This window comes from Sceloporus occidentalis, unplaced genomic scaffold (assembly GCF_023333645.1).
Source record: "Sceloporus occidentalis isolate IW3139 unplaced genomic scaffold, rSceOcc1.0.p SCAF_68, whole genome shotgun sequence".
In the NCBI taxonomy this organism is placed as follows: domain Eukaryota; kingdom Metazoa; phylum Chordata; class Lepidosauria; order Squamata; family Phrynosomatidae; genus Sceloporus; species Sceloporus occidentalis.
Genome location: NW_028317048.1, coordinates 4,731,991 through 4,746,682, shown reverse-complemented (window position 1 = coordinate 4,746,682; position 14,692 = coordinate 4,731,991). Strand labels below are relative to the sequence as shown.

Genomic DNA, 14,692 nt, shown 5'->3' with positions numbered 1-14,692 from the left:
GACGGCACTGGTTTTCATAACCTCTGCACGTTTGGATCAGCTGTACACCTGTTGGGGCAATCAGTCCTGCACATTGGGGAATGGAGGTAGATAGAACAACAAGTAATGCCCTTGGAATGTGGCCAGTGGTGGAACGTGACCTCTGCCAGGCTCATTAAAATGACTGCTGTCCTGCATGATACATTGTTTGTTGGTGGAGATGCCATATAGTGGTTTTCAATATTGGGACCTTAGAGTCTGGAAAACCAGGGGACGTATTTTTGGGTTATGGAGTGTGAGGAAGATGCTACTGAAACTGTTGTATTGCATAGCTCCATCAGATTCCATAGTGGTGTACAATCGGTGGAAGGGACTAAAGTAGTCTATAACCTAACAATTAGGCTTACAGAAACGGGTGTGGAGGGCCCTGCTCAAACAAGTTTACAATCTCTTCAAATTTACCAAATAACCTTTTAAAGAAGTGTATCTTGTTCTCTTGTAATCCCGTTTTTGACAAAAACCCTGTTGTGCCGTGTTGTCCCTAATTAGACTGGTTGACCTACCATAAAATAAGAGGTATAATATTCGTGCTTAACTTCTACATGGAGGCAATATTTGTACTTGTATAAAATAATAATGGGATTTACTTTTATGTAAGATTCTATAAGTGTGGGGGAAAAATATATATCTATCTCTATCGTAAATAAAGAAGGGCATTGTGTAAGCTACTCATGACCTGACATGCCTATAAGTGTCATTTTCTGGCCTAGACTTATGAGGCATAGAATATCTGGTCCAAGGGGCATTGGCACCAATGCCACAAAACCTAGAGCAGGTTGAGTCAAGCTCCCTGGTGGACCAGTTACGAGAAAGATCTTATCCCCCCCCCCTCAGCCAGCTGCTTTACATTAAGGGCTGTGCTTAACCAGCACAACCACCATATCTTGCTGTACTTGGCACTGCACCTCCTTAAGAGGCAGAGCCCCAGGATATGACTTTGTATACTGTTGTTCAGGAGAGTCTATGGCGGTGACTCCCATGGTTGGCTGGGTCGGGTCTAGTGTAACATCCAAAGTCAACATGCTGCTGGCTTCATCATCTCGCCACAAGTGGCTTTCTATCTGTCTTTGTAACTGTAGGCTACAGCGAAGAAACAGCCTGAGAAGGCAGCAATGTCACAAAAAGGCAGCAGGTTCTCCCTCCGAGTGGCTCTGAAACAAACGCCCTTATCGTCTGAAAGCAGTGAGGAGTCGGCAGAAGAGAATGAGTGCGGTTCATCTCCAGAAGCTATCGTCCAACCACCGGCCAAAAAGAACGATTCTGACTCTGACAATGAACAGCCAGATGACTTCTTACAGAGGAGGGCCAAAAATATCAGTGATAATAAAGCTATGGTTTGTTTCTTTTTCTTTATGTACATGTGTTGTATATCTCTTGGGAACTAATGACCAGATAACATTTTTCATAACTTTCCCTATTTCTGTTATCTATATACAGCTTGCCAAACTTATGGCTGACTTGGAGAAACTCCCTGGAAACCTCCTGTCTGATTCCAGGGAGCAGAGTGGCGGTGGGCAGGTAAACGCAGAGCGTTATTTCACTGGCTATATCATGGATTTTCTAGTCTTGCGTCTTTTTTTTTTTTTTTTTTTTTTTTTTCTGCCACTCTTCGTTTTTATTTGAATCTTTACTATTGAGCATTATAAAAAGTATAACTGTTGTTGGTACTTGGCGTGCGTTTAATTTTTTTTCTCCCATTTTTTTTTTTCCTTAATTACAGAAGTCCAGGAGGCCCGATCGGAATTCTCTGGCTCCTCAACAACAGAGGAGAAACCCGGAGCGTTCTGCCCGGCGAATGACTCGTTCTATGGGAGGGGTGCAGCCTCCATCTCCTGAGAAAGATAGGAGAGACCAGCTGTTGAACAGACTACACAATGATCTGCTGGCTGAGGAAGTGAGTTCCTTCCTAAATCCTGTTCTAGAAATGAGAGCATTCATGGAAAGGAACATCTTCTAATAATCAAATGAAGCACTACCCTTTTATTTCAAGATCTTGTGCTGTGTTATGATAAATGTGGTGGTGCATGTGGGATTCAGCTGGAAAGTGTCACGTACTTTTGAAAGTGAAGGAAGATGGCTTTAGTCTGTCATGTATGCAGATGTCCAGGGCCACTGCATTGCCTTTAACTACTGCCAGTAGGTGTCTGTCTACAACATGTGGATGGACTGCATGGGAAACTTTGGCCCTAGGAAAGGGTGACATCCCTGCTGTGTTCTATGTAGCCCTGATAAAAGCTTCTTTGAGATTTCCAGTTGCGTAGCATACTCGATATTTTACTGAATACCTGATCATGAAGACTGGCTTTCCATAGATATTGATGGTGAAAGGGTTTTAGGGGTGTTTTTTGTTGCATGTGATTTAAGTGTGTAAGTGTAAAGTTTAACCACACATGCTCCGAGGCATGACCATGGTGCTTTTATTCGCTTAGGAAAAGGCTCCGAGGAGACGCCGGCCACCTCGTCCCAGTGCTCTGACCATTCCCCATGTAGTGCGGCCCGTGGAAGAAATAACTGAGGATGATCTGAAAAATGTTGCAGACACCGTGAAGGAAAAAGTATACAACAGTGTACATGTAAGAAAAATGTCCTCCCTCTGTAATGCCGGTCATGAAATGCAGATACTTGTAAACAGCCTGTTTTTAGAAGAGAAAATTAATACAAATAAAATCCCTATAATATATATATATATATATATCAGGTTGAAAAATATGCCAGGGCAGGAATGTTTCACTCTTAATTTATGCAACACACTACTTGCATTGTAAGCGTTACTGTATAACTCCCAAGGGTGGTGATATGTTTTCAGGGTTCCACTTGCCATCAGTGCCGCCAGAAGACCATAGACACAAAATCAAACTGCCGCAATGTGGACTGTCAAGGTATACGAGGACAGTTCTGTGGGCCCTGTCTGAGGAACAGATACGGAGAAGATGTCAAAAAAGTTCTTCTGGATCCTGTGAGTAACAAAAAAGGGAATCTTGAAAGTTTTACAAACTTTCAAGCCTTCTGGTAATGTCCTGGTACTCTGGTGGCTTGGGATACTTCCTTGGGTCCTTATATAATGGAAATCTTTCCAAATATTCGGTCCCTTGGCCCCAGAAAATAGTGTCTGTGTGACATATGTGTATTGGTAAACTTTATGCTTGCTATCTCATGGCTGAAATATTGGAGACATTGTCTACAGTAATTTTAGTTTCCAGCTGTCTTATTTCTGGCTTATCTTAATATGACGCTGGTTAATCTGTGAAAAGTGGAGACTCCTCCAAGACGAGCTCAACACTGGGGAATCTTATGTCCCTCCATTCCTGCTCTTCAACATCTGAACTTTCCGTATTCTGTGGGATGCCGAGCAACATTCATGTCGGCACATCTCTGGCATAATTCGCTTATATAAGTAACACCTCTTCCCTGTTTAGGACTGGCACTGCCCCCCATGCAGAGGAATATGTAACTGCAGCTTCTGTCGACAGAGGGATGGCAGGAGTGCTACTGGGATTCTCTTCCCTCTGGCACGTTACCATGGTTACAGTGATGTTCATTCCTACCTGAATAGGTGAGATGTGTGCCTCTTAATATAAATGACCAACCTCACAAAAATCTTTACAAAATATGTTGCAATGCTTTCTGTGATTACTGCTATTTTATATTGATGCAAGAATTTTTATCTAAATCTAGGTGTCTTTTCTTGTATTGTTTTTGTGTTGCACATTCACTTCCTCTTTTATAATAATTTTACTGTAATTCTCCCCCCCCTACACTTTTTGCAGCCTGAGAAACTCTACAAAGGAAGATGAGGACATTGATGCTTAAGGATTTGTCTTGTTCTATAAATGACCTGCACTAGCTGGTTTTCTGTTACTGGTTTTTATTTGTGATGTTTGAAAGTTGAATAAAATATTTCCTGCAAAAGTTAAATATCTTAATTGAAATAGATAAGCAAATTATAATTCGGGCTTGATATGATTCAGGCATTCTTTAAATCCCTCCCTCATTGTGATAAATCGGGATGTTTTCATTGTCCGAAATGCAAAGATCCCAGTGCTCGTTATGGATGTTCTCAAAGGCAGTTTTTTTTTTTTTTTTTTTACATATTGGGGACTATTGTCTCCTAAACTCAGTTGGTGTGGAAATTTCTTCATACCAAGCCATTCAATATCACACACAAAAAAAGTTGGGGCCCCTTGTGATTGTTCCTGACATGCCAGCCATGCTGCCTCTCACAAGTTGGCAGCGCCCAGTAAAAGGTAGTTCCCTGTATAAAGGTCTATCCAGAGCCTCTGAACACCCCTTAGAGATGGGCTACAGGTACTGCAGCCAAACATACAGGTCAATTGAGCCCTGTGATAAAAAAAAAAAAGTTAAAAATGAAGACCCCCAGTGATCCCATTAATGGTCCCAGTCTCAAGCAATTGTCAAAAACCCAAACTTTTTGAGCAAGTCCTAAAATTGGTGCTATATCTTCCCAGAAAAATCCTAGAATGGAAAGCGTTAAATCAGGGGTTCTCAAACTGCGGCCCTCCAGCTGCTGCAGGACTACATCTCCCATACTCCTCAGCCAGCCCCTTAGCTGAAGGAGCATTATGGGAGATGTAGTCCTGCAGCAGCTGGAGGGCCGCAGTTTGAGAACCCCTGCGTTAAATACTTGAGTGGTGTCAAAAATATATGGTTACATGGGGGAAGATGAATTGGTTGGCTTCAACGATGTCCCAAATCTGACATGGGCACATGATCATATATATAAACAAAAAATGGTTCTCAAATGGAAATATGCTACTTGTACTTATTGCCCTATAACCTGCAAAAAGACACAGTAAAACATTGTGTATTTCTAAACTCAGGACAAATGTTAGAATCTATTCAGCGGTTTATTTTCTTTCGTTTGTGCAGATCACTAAAGGGGTTTTCCATTTTTTTTTTTTTTTTTTTTTTTTTTTTTTTTATTTCCTCAACATGTTACACCAATTTTTTTTTGTTATAGTAAAATTATATAATTTGTTGGGGTACATGAATTGAGAAGACAACTGCAGCTAAAAGCTGCAGAAATGTTAATACATTTTGTGACCAAAGCTGTAAAATAAAAACAGCCCAGTCATTAAGGGGTAAATGTTAGAAGATATTCCCCTTATCTTCTGCATTTATTCCTAGGATTTGCCCAGTAACTTGGCTCCAAGCATGTCCTTAACCCATACCTGGGAATTCTGTGCATTTTGCCTGGAGACTCCGGTAGAAGGGCCACTTCTCCATATCACTATGGGAAAACTCAGGAGCGGCATGCCTCGCTACCTGCCCAATTACCCTCCGACAATAGTGTGTGTGTGTCTGTCTTATGACAACAGTGGACACAATTGGCCTGACTGCCCTCTGCTGTTCTACAAGGGGGTGCTCAGGTAGCTGGAGCCAGAAAGTTCCCATGGATGCCTTCCTAAAATAACACCATTTGGATGAAGTCTAGCTTGAGTCACAAGCGCAATCTCGTGTGTTGCCATGTTAGTCACTTTTCCCCAAATGCTCCTTTATTGGGCTTTACATTATTGCTTACGACCAGATCCAGACCGCTGTCCTTTATAGTTGAAGGGTCCACTGATTGTGTCATGAAGAAGCTATATTAAACATGTTTAGACTTGCTCCCCTTTGCTAAACTATTTGTTCCGGTATTCCAGCCTGAGTCATTCAAATCTAACTTCAAATCATATACATACAGTTGATTTATTGCACCTCATCGTACCTGTGTACATTTCTACCCATAGGTACCTTCCTATAGGGCAGGCTGCTTCAGCACAGTCAGTCCTTATGCTGAGATGAGGCTCCCATGGTGTTTTTCTCGCCTTAGGTTGGGGTATACCCAGATGTGGGTCCCTGGCTCCTGTACCTAGCAGCCGTACCACACTGACGAGGCCTATGAGAGACTGAAACGTATGTCTGTGGTTGCTGTATTCCTTGTGCAGGGAAGGCTTGCCAGGCATTTTGTGTCTGGACTGCCCTGATGGGTTGGACCAGTCTGATATGGTAATGGAGAGATCCCCTCTGTAATGGTGCTGCCTAAAGGGCAGGCTATTTCAGCGCTGTCTGTTCTTGGTCTGAGATGAGGCTCCCATGTTGTTGCTCTCAATTTCTACCCATAACCTTACCTGGGAACTCTCGGTCCCCCCCCCCCCATCCTGGGGTGAAGGGGCATATTTTCAAGGTCATGCAGTCTGGAGCTGACTCCTACCTATTGTTCCCTGTAGAGATCATATGCTTTTGTTCCAAGTATGTTATGGCTGATATCCCTGCTTGGATACAGGTGACTAAGTCTACCTTTTAATACAATTTTAAGTACAATTTTCCATTAACGCCATTTGCTTAACACAGCGCTAGTACATAGAATCTACAGTATCTCACAAAAATGAGTACACTCACATTTGTGTAAATATTTTCTTTTCATGTGACAACACTGAAGAAATGACACTCTGCTACAATGTAAAGTAGTGAGTGTACAGCCTGTATAACGGTGTAAATTTGCTGTCCCGTCAAAATAACTCAACACACCCATTAATGTCTAAATCTTGGCAACAAAATTGAGTACGCCCCTAAGTGGAAATGTCCACATTGGGCCCAATTAGCCATTTCCTCTTCCCGGTGTCATGTGACACGTTAGTGTTACAAGGTCTCAAGTGTGAATGGGGAGCAGGTCTGTTAAATTTGGTGTTATCACTCTCACACTCTCTCATACTGGTCACTGGAAGTTCAACATGGCACCTCATGGCAAAGAGGATCTGGAAAAAAAAGAGTTGTTGCTCTACATAAAGATGGCCTAGGGCTAGGCTATAAGAAGATTGCCAAGACCCTGAAACTGTGCTGCAGCATGGTGGGCAAGACCATACAGCGGTTTCACAGGACAGGTTCCACTCAGAACAGACCTCATCATGATCGACCAAAGAAGTTGAGTGCACGTGCTCAGCATCATATCCAGAGGTTGTCTTTGGGAAATAGACATTTGAGTGCTGCCAGCATTTCTGCAGAGGTTGAAGGGGGGGGTGTCAGCCTGTCAGTGCGCAGACCGTACGGCGCACACCGCATCAAATTGGTCTGCTTGGATGTCATCCCAGAAGGAAGCCTCTTCTAAAGATGATGCACAAGAAAGCCCGCAAACAGTTTGCCGAAGACAAGCAGACTAAGGACATGGATTACTGGAACCATGTCCTGTGATCCGATAGGACCAAGATAAACTTATTTGGTTCAGATGGTGTCAAGCGTGTGTGGCGGCAACCAGGTGAGGAGTACAAAGACAAGTGTGTCCTGTTTACAGTCAAGCATGGAGGTGGGAGTGTCAAGGTCTGCCGGCACTGGGGAGTTACAGCTCATTGAGGGAACCATAAATTTCCAACATATACTGTGACATACTGAAGCAGAGCATTATCCCCTTCCTTCAGAGACTGGGCCGCAGGGCAATATTCCAACATAGCGACCCCAAAAACACCTCCAAGACGACCACTGCAAGCATGTTTCCAGACCTAAACCCTATTGAGCATCTATGGGGCATCCTCAAACGGAAGTTGGGGGAGCGCAAGGTCTCTAACATCCACCAGCTCCGTGATGTCGTCATGGAGGAGTGGAAGAGGACTCCAATGGCAACCTGTGAAACTCTGGTGAACTCCATGCCCAAGAGGTTTAAGGCAGTGCTGGAAAATAATGGTGGCCACACAAAATATTGACACTTTGGGCCCAACTTGGACATTTCCACTTAGGGGTGTACTCACTTTTGTTTAGGCATTAATGGCTGTGTGTTGAGTTATTTTGAGGGGACAGCAAATTTACACCATTATACAGGCTGTACACTCACTACTTTACATTGTAGCAGTGTCATTTCTTCATGTGTTGTCACATGAAAACATATCATAAAATATTTACAAAAGTGTGAGATACTTTATATGATGGGGTAATAAAGGGTTGATCTTTGAGGGTCAGGCGATTTAGAAAGTTCCCAGGTATGTCATATACGCTTCCACAATCTTCTTGCATTTCCCCGCAGACATGTCAGGTTACCAACAGTCTTTTGTTTATCTTTTAACATGTTGTAGTTTAGCTGTTCACACCATTTCATTAATTTTCCAAAGCTGATCCCTACACTGGCGAGCCTTTCTATGTTCCTCACCCCGCATCCTACTTTAAAATAAAGCCCTAACCATCTTTAGAAGTCCTTACTAACGTACAGCATCCCATCCCTGCTGTAGAGACTGCGGCCGAGCTTTGTATTCCACTTTTGTAACCATGCATTAACCGTTTCAGTCCTCAGGGTTGTCAGAACCAAAGGACCAAAATATTTTTTGTAATTTTTATGTTAAAGCATGATTCTTATGTTTGATGAACCCACACAAATGATACGTTATTTTGTTCAGGAGAAGTAGGGCCTTCTTTATAAATAGTGGAAATATATAACACATAATAGTTATTAGTGATAGTAGATAAAAATATATATATATACCAAAATAGAAAAATAAATCATATTTTTGCAATTTTTTTTCTATACAGCTGAACAGTAACCCATGATTACAGTCATACCCCATATACATATGTTCCAGAGGGCCACATCCATGCTTTACATATCATATATTACATATTTTTAATACTATTGACTTAAGGGGTAAGGTAGTGATTTTATATATATATATACTGTATTTGACTGAATATAGGCCACAGAGCTGCAGGGGACCTGGATCCTCCTCTCCGGCAGCCGGTGGACATCTGTGCGATGCGTGTAGACAACTTCCGCTCCCAGGAATCTGGGGGGGTAGAGAGTCCCATTTCTAGGGGGCATAAAGCATATCTTGGGGGGGGGCAGAGTGGCATATCTATAAGTAAGGTGCATTATGAATTAAGAATTTCTGTTTATATATAACTTACGCTGCCTAACTGCATAATTGATACCAAAAATTTTAAAATACATACATTCCTATTTATTAGATACACTACTGTTTTACCATTCCACTAATGTGTATTTTTTTATTTTAAAAATATTTTTTCTTTAAAATAGCACCAAACTTTAAGGTGGAAATGGTAGGTGGCACTTTTTTTGTTTGGGGGGAATTTTTTTTTTTTTTTTCCCACCGTTCCCAATGCAGTATGGCTCAAGTTCCCTTTAAGATTTCCCTTTCAATTATTTCATTTATAGCTCATTTTTAGAAGGGGGGAACTATTTTCCTCCTGTTGATCACAAAACAGGGCTCCATAGCTCTGCACTGCTGATTACAATTGCAATCAGCTAGCAGTTGTGTGCAGAACAGTAAGTCGTCACTAGTCAGGTAAATGAGTTTGGCACAAAGAAAAAGAAAATAAAAACATTTTTTTTTCCAATGTGCGAGAGAGACTGGAAGTCTTATATCTTAAGGAAGGTGGAGATGGTCATATCTGTGGTCATCAGTAGGACTAGCCATCTCTGAGACATCTGCTGGATTGATAGTAATTATTGGCAGTGGATGAAGTGGTCATTGCAGCTGTAGGCAGGATTCTCTTGCCTTTGGTGACCAGCAGGGAGCTGTCTCTTTTTGAGTGTTGGTGATACTTTATACATGCACTCTGGTTACCGTGTCCGCAATTTTTATGGAGAGTCACACTGCCACGTTGCGATGTAGGTGGTTCGGAACTAGATGTTTTAAAACCAGAGAAGTTGCTTCTCTAGTGCTGCTGTTTTAGGAAGTTTGGGGGTGTTTTCTACACATCATGCCGTTTCCTGCTGGAGACTGCTGTTGCCCAAGTAAGTTACTTCAGTCTGCTTAAAGGGACACTCCATCCATCATATGCACTTTAATGCATATCCATACACCTTTGCCCCTTTAACCATCTATCATGTACAATGCCAGTGTTTAAGGGTTAACAAGGCATCTTCCAAGAGCAAGAGCAAATGTAGTTTTCCTTTGGCCATATCCTGCTATAAATGTTATCTGGAACCCTGGCCAGATGCCACAATAAAGTTAGTGGAACATGAAGAGCATCCAAGCAGGGCATCTTCTAAGGATGTCTGATGCCCTCCCTGTCCTGGCTGCCCTAAAATCTTAGAGGGGACCAGGCACTGGGGTCACACAGGGACACAACACAGAGCATCTTCAGAGTTATGATTTGAGGAATATGGATATCTTTCCATAGTAGAATCATAACATGAAGACGCTCTATGTGGGACCTTCAGAACATGGCAGGAGCGGTTTAAACAGGGCCTGAGAAGTAAGTATAGGTCACCTAGCTCGGAGTGTTCGGTACCAGTACGCTTGTAATAACACGGGGGACATTTGCCACCAGTCTTTATTACCGTTGTAAAGTGCCCGGGCTCCACACTCCCCTCCCCACCGGACACCAAATGGACGTCTCTAAAAGACATATAAATAACTTTCAGAAGGTTCCTTTTAGAATGGGAATCCGACAATGAGATAAGTTGGCTTTCCTGGAACATCATTCTTTAAAGGTACTTATCATCTGGAGATTCTCAGATTTTTATTTTTTTGAAGCAGTGTAAGTTTCCTGTTTTTTATCCTTGTTTATTTTGTATTGTATTATGTTTTCTTATCCTCATTTTTTTATTTCATTTTTGTATCAAGCACTGACCATTTTCGCTTAGGTTAAATATAATCAGTACTGCTCTTATGATCTAATTTTGGATTCATATTTTTCAGGGATAGCTAGAGTTATCACCTTACCATTTTTCTAAATTGGAAGTTTTACCTTTTTTGACTAAATTGGGGGTTTTATAGCGTTTGAGTAGCTCAGAGGGTAATTGAAGTCGCCTTAGGTATTTTTCAGAGCTCAAATAGAACTTAGCGATGGCAGCAAATAAAGTGTTGGGTTTGTGGTGTGAAGAAGTTTGGGGTTAAGGTGTAGCTTCTCTGGGCCCAACATGCTGGATTTACCCTTAACCCTTTCACACCTACGTCCCCCTTAACGTTACTGTGAGAGCCGGCAAGGAGGTAGCAGGTCCTGCTGTTGTGTTCAGTGGGTCTGTGACATCCCTCAGATAAACCAGTGCAGGAAACATGTTCAGCCTGCGGGATATATACTCACCTTCTGAAGATCTCCCTAAGGTGGGTCTAGCTATAGCAAAAGTGGCTAAAAAGACAGCTCGTCAGGTTGAGGGTGACATTACTTATTCTGACCTCATGGTTACGTCAAGTATTAATCAAGGTGCCTCAGTCTTTGAAGCATGTAATGGTTTTACCTGGGAGTTATCAAGTTTGGGAGGAAGCTAAACCAGACTTGAGAGATCCATAAGCTCATCGGAACCGAGGACATAATAGAGCAGATTTTTGGGCTCCCTGATGCCACATCAGAGAAAGTCTGGACTAATGTGGCAGCAAGTGAGCTATCCAATAGACACAGGAACATGCTATCTTTGGCCATTAAGGGAATCCTCCCTTTAAGGACACACATGCATGCTAGGGGGCTGTGTAACTAGATGCACCACAGTGCCACATTTGCCCCCAAGCAACTTCTCAATGCCATCATAACCCCCACTCTGCCTGTATCATATTTTCCCTCTAACAGCTTGCCTGTATCTTCCTTGCCCCTTGCAACATACTCGGGCACACATACTCAAACACTCCCTCTCACACAAAAAAAACATTTTATGTTATAAGCAGTAGATTCCACTTCACTACATGTACAAATTGCTAAAGCTTTTAAACTGAAAACTTCAAAGTTGAATGGTTTTGTGGCATATTAATTTTAAGCTAAGTAGCCACGCAGTGACTTGTTGCTCTAGTTACCGGTAACAGCTACTCTGGAGACTTGCGTAGGTCCAGCTAGTTCCTTATTTATAGGGTCTATTCATTAAGGAGAGAGAATTGGCTTCACTATACATTACAAAGGGCCAAAACAGTCAGCCTCTGCTGCCAGAAGTGCCTAGTTGGCCCCATATTGCTAAATTAGTAAGTCCAAAGTGTCCAGCTGGATGTTTAACAGTATGCTACATGGTCAAGATTTATGTCTAGTAGATTGGGCTAAGAATACACAGTTTTTTTTGGAAAACAGCTAAAGTATATAATTTGAAAACTTTTATTCTGATACTAGTAATACAATTTGGTTAATAATCCCCTTTAAATTGTATTACACAAACTATTGTCCAATGGCACAGATTGCTGTTGGGTTCTATGTTGAAATCAGGGGGTAATAACACAAGCAGTAATGATCTGCCAGGTTGTTGCCAAACCTCCAAATACCAGGAGGCTACAGACATTACTTCTACAGAGATTGCCGGGTCTAGTTGACAGCCATATTTGACCAGTACAAGCTGGCATAAGCTTCGACCCAATACATGGGTGCAAGTCTGGCTCTCCTACCTGGGCCCTGGGTCTGTCTTGGCCACACCAAAGGACCAGACCCTCTAAACTGGACCAAGTCCCTTTAATACACTTCCATAGATACTTAAAATAAAAATTAGCCTTTGATAACTGTTCCAAAACAGGAAAAAAGAGAAATGAATCAAAGCAGCCAAACCAGAATCCGAAAAAACTGATTTATTAAAAATGAAAATATAATTGGGTTTACAATGAAGTTATAAACTACAGTAATTGTAATCTTTGTACAAAAGAGAAAAACTATTTAAAATGCTTGCAACATTATTAATTCAGCAATAAAACAAAATGAAAACATCACAAGATAAAAAGGTTTTAAAGGTGTAGATTTTAGTTATTGCCAGTGTTTTATATAAAAGGATGAGGCACTATTAAATGTTCCCAGAGATTGTAAAGGAGTAAATGGCTTGAGACACCCCCATTCGCTCTCGCACTGTTTACACCTAATAAAATGCTGGAAGAGACAGATAACAGCGAGAATAACCAACGCCAATTCTTTCAGGCACATCTGACCAAGATCGTAGTTCTATATGCCCAAAAGACTAACCAGCCAGAACCGCCATACTGAATCATACAAGCAATCCCAATGACAAGTGGAATTCTTCGTAAACAAATTACAAAGCAACTCATGTTTGCATCTATTTTAGAATAGTTTTATCCTCATGTCGCTTTCGTTTCCTGGCAGTATTCTCACTTGTAGATGGAGCAATATGTTTAAACAGCTGTACTGACTCCTAACCACCATTTATATCGCATCTGTGCAACGACAAACTCCGACAAACGGTCAGGAGAAAACCGAACCTGGACTATACAAGCAAACGCTTGGCCAGCCTCTTACCTATAACATCTCGTAATGCCAGATGTTAGAAATCCTTGGAAGTCACATGGAAGAACAAATCACAAACCAGTCAATGGTACTATGTGATCATACAGAATAATCTAACAAAGTCGTGAGATGCTATTTACCAAATTAATATAATACATACAGGACTACTCCATATGCTCAAAGTGCTAATATATTCTCTTCTGGATGGACAAGTAATTTAGGAAACTCCCTTTAATAACCAGAGTGTACACCGATACTTACTCATATCATATTCGTGATGCAGCAACTTAATACTATTTGTGTAATGTAATAAAATGAAATAAAAATGCTAATGCAACTGCATAGATTTGGATTGGAATCTATTAGATCTTTGTATAACCAGCTTTTGCTTAAAGCAGATCTGCTACTATATACTGGTACAGCAGATAATATCGTGTTTATAAATAAGACATGTCTGACTATAAAATGGACTAAATCTACCGTGTAGGTTTGGGTGTTTATGGAAATGACAAACCGCGAGGGGTGACACTTGATTCTGTTATGCTGCTATAGAAAGAAAAAATAGTTATCAAATAGTTCATATATTACCATAAATTTACAAAATAAAATAAAAAATTGATTTGAAAGGGCCACTCAGTAACACCACAACGCTGCGTCTTTCTAACGGATGTGTCCATCACAGGTCAATGTTACTGCATTCTAAGGACAAGTCAGCACTCCATCTGTCTTCCATGTTACTAAAGCCGCGTTATAACTCACACGCTGGGCTACGTGACTACTCTGCTATACTAGTCATTTTCCTAGATGTGTTGAGACCAAATGTGTCGCTCTAAAGCGATTAAACTACAGCTCAAGACCCCAAGCTGACAAACATCAAGCTCCATTCACTTCACTCAGGGCCCAGGCAACGGCCCAAGGTGGCAAAACCGGAGCACGAAGAGGTGCTATATTATTCCAAGGTTACGGTCTCACCTTCCGAACCTTGTATCTATTCCCTGTTATGTGTTATGTTATGCCGATATCAGCCTTTACGACGACAATATCAAGGAGATGGGACCTGCTAAAACAAATGGCAACAGAGCCCCCTACCGCTGAGGTTTGGCCAACTATGAGCTGTAGCTTTAACGCTATACATTTGGTTAGGAAAAACCGGTAGTATAACAGATGTTCCTACCAAGACATAAAATCATGGAAAACAGAACGGTGGTCGCCCAATATACAAAATGCTGACTTCCTACCAACGCAATGTGGTTTTCTAACGCTTAACGATAACCTGCTGCCAAAAACACGTTTCTGTCTCTAAAGCAGAGACTGTATAAACTTCACATTAGGAAGGGACAGTCGTGTCCATTTTTTTTTTTTAGACATTGATTAGCGATTGTGTCGATGATTCCCTGCCTACCTCTACTGAAACCCAGAAACATTACTCGTCCGCAGCATCACTGCAATGGAAGACAACAAAGCCGCAAATCACGTGTATGTTATCTTAACACTTATGGATTGGCTGCTG

General features: G+C 41.6%; 1 protein-coding gene across 1 annotated transcript; it reads left to right on the top strand.

Annotated features, from left to right (window-relative positions):
- Window positions 1–1,151: 1,151 nt before the first annotated feature.
- Window positions 1,152–14,277, top strand: LOC149286573 (cell division cycle-associated protein 7-like). Its single transcript, XM_089493974.1, has 7 exons — window positions 1,152–1,373; window positions 1,477–1,557; window positions 1,760–1,933; window positions 2,469–2,612; window positions 2,846–2,995; window positions 3,456–3,592; window positions 14,208–14,277. The coding sequence occupies exons 1-7, from the start codon at window positions 1,152–1,154 to the stop codon at window positions 14,275–14,277; spliced, it is 978 nt and encodes a 325-aa protein (XP_089350100.1).
- The last annotated feature ends 415 nt before the right edge of the window (window positions 14,278–14,692 follow it).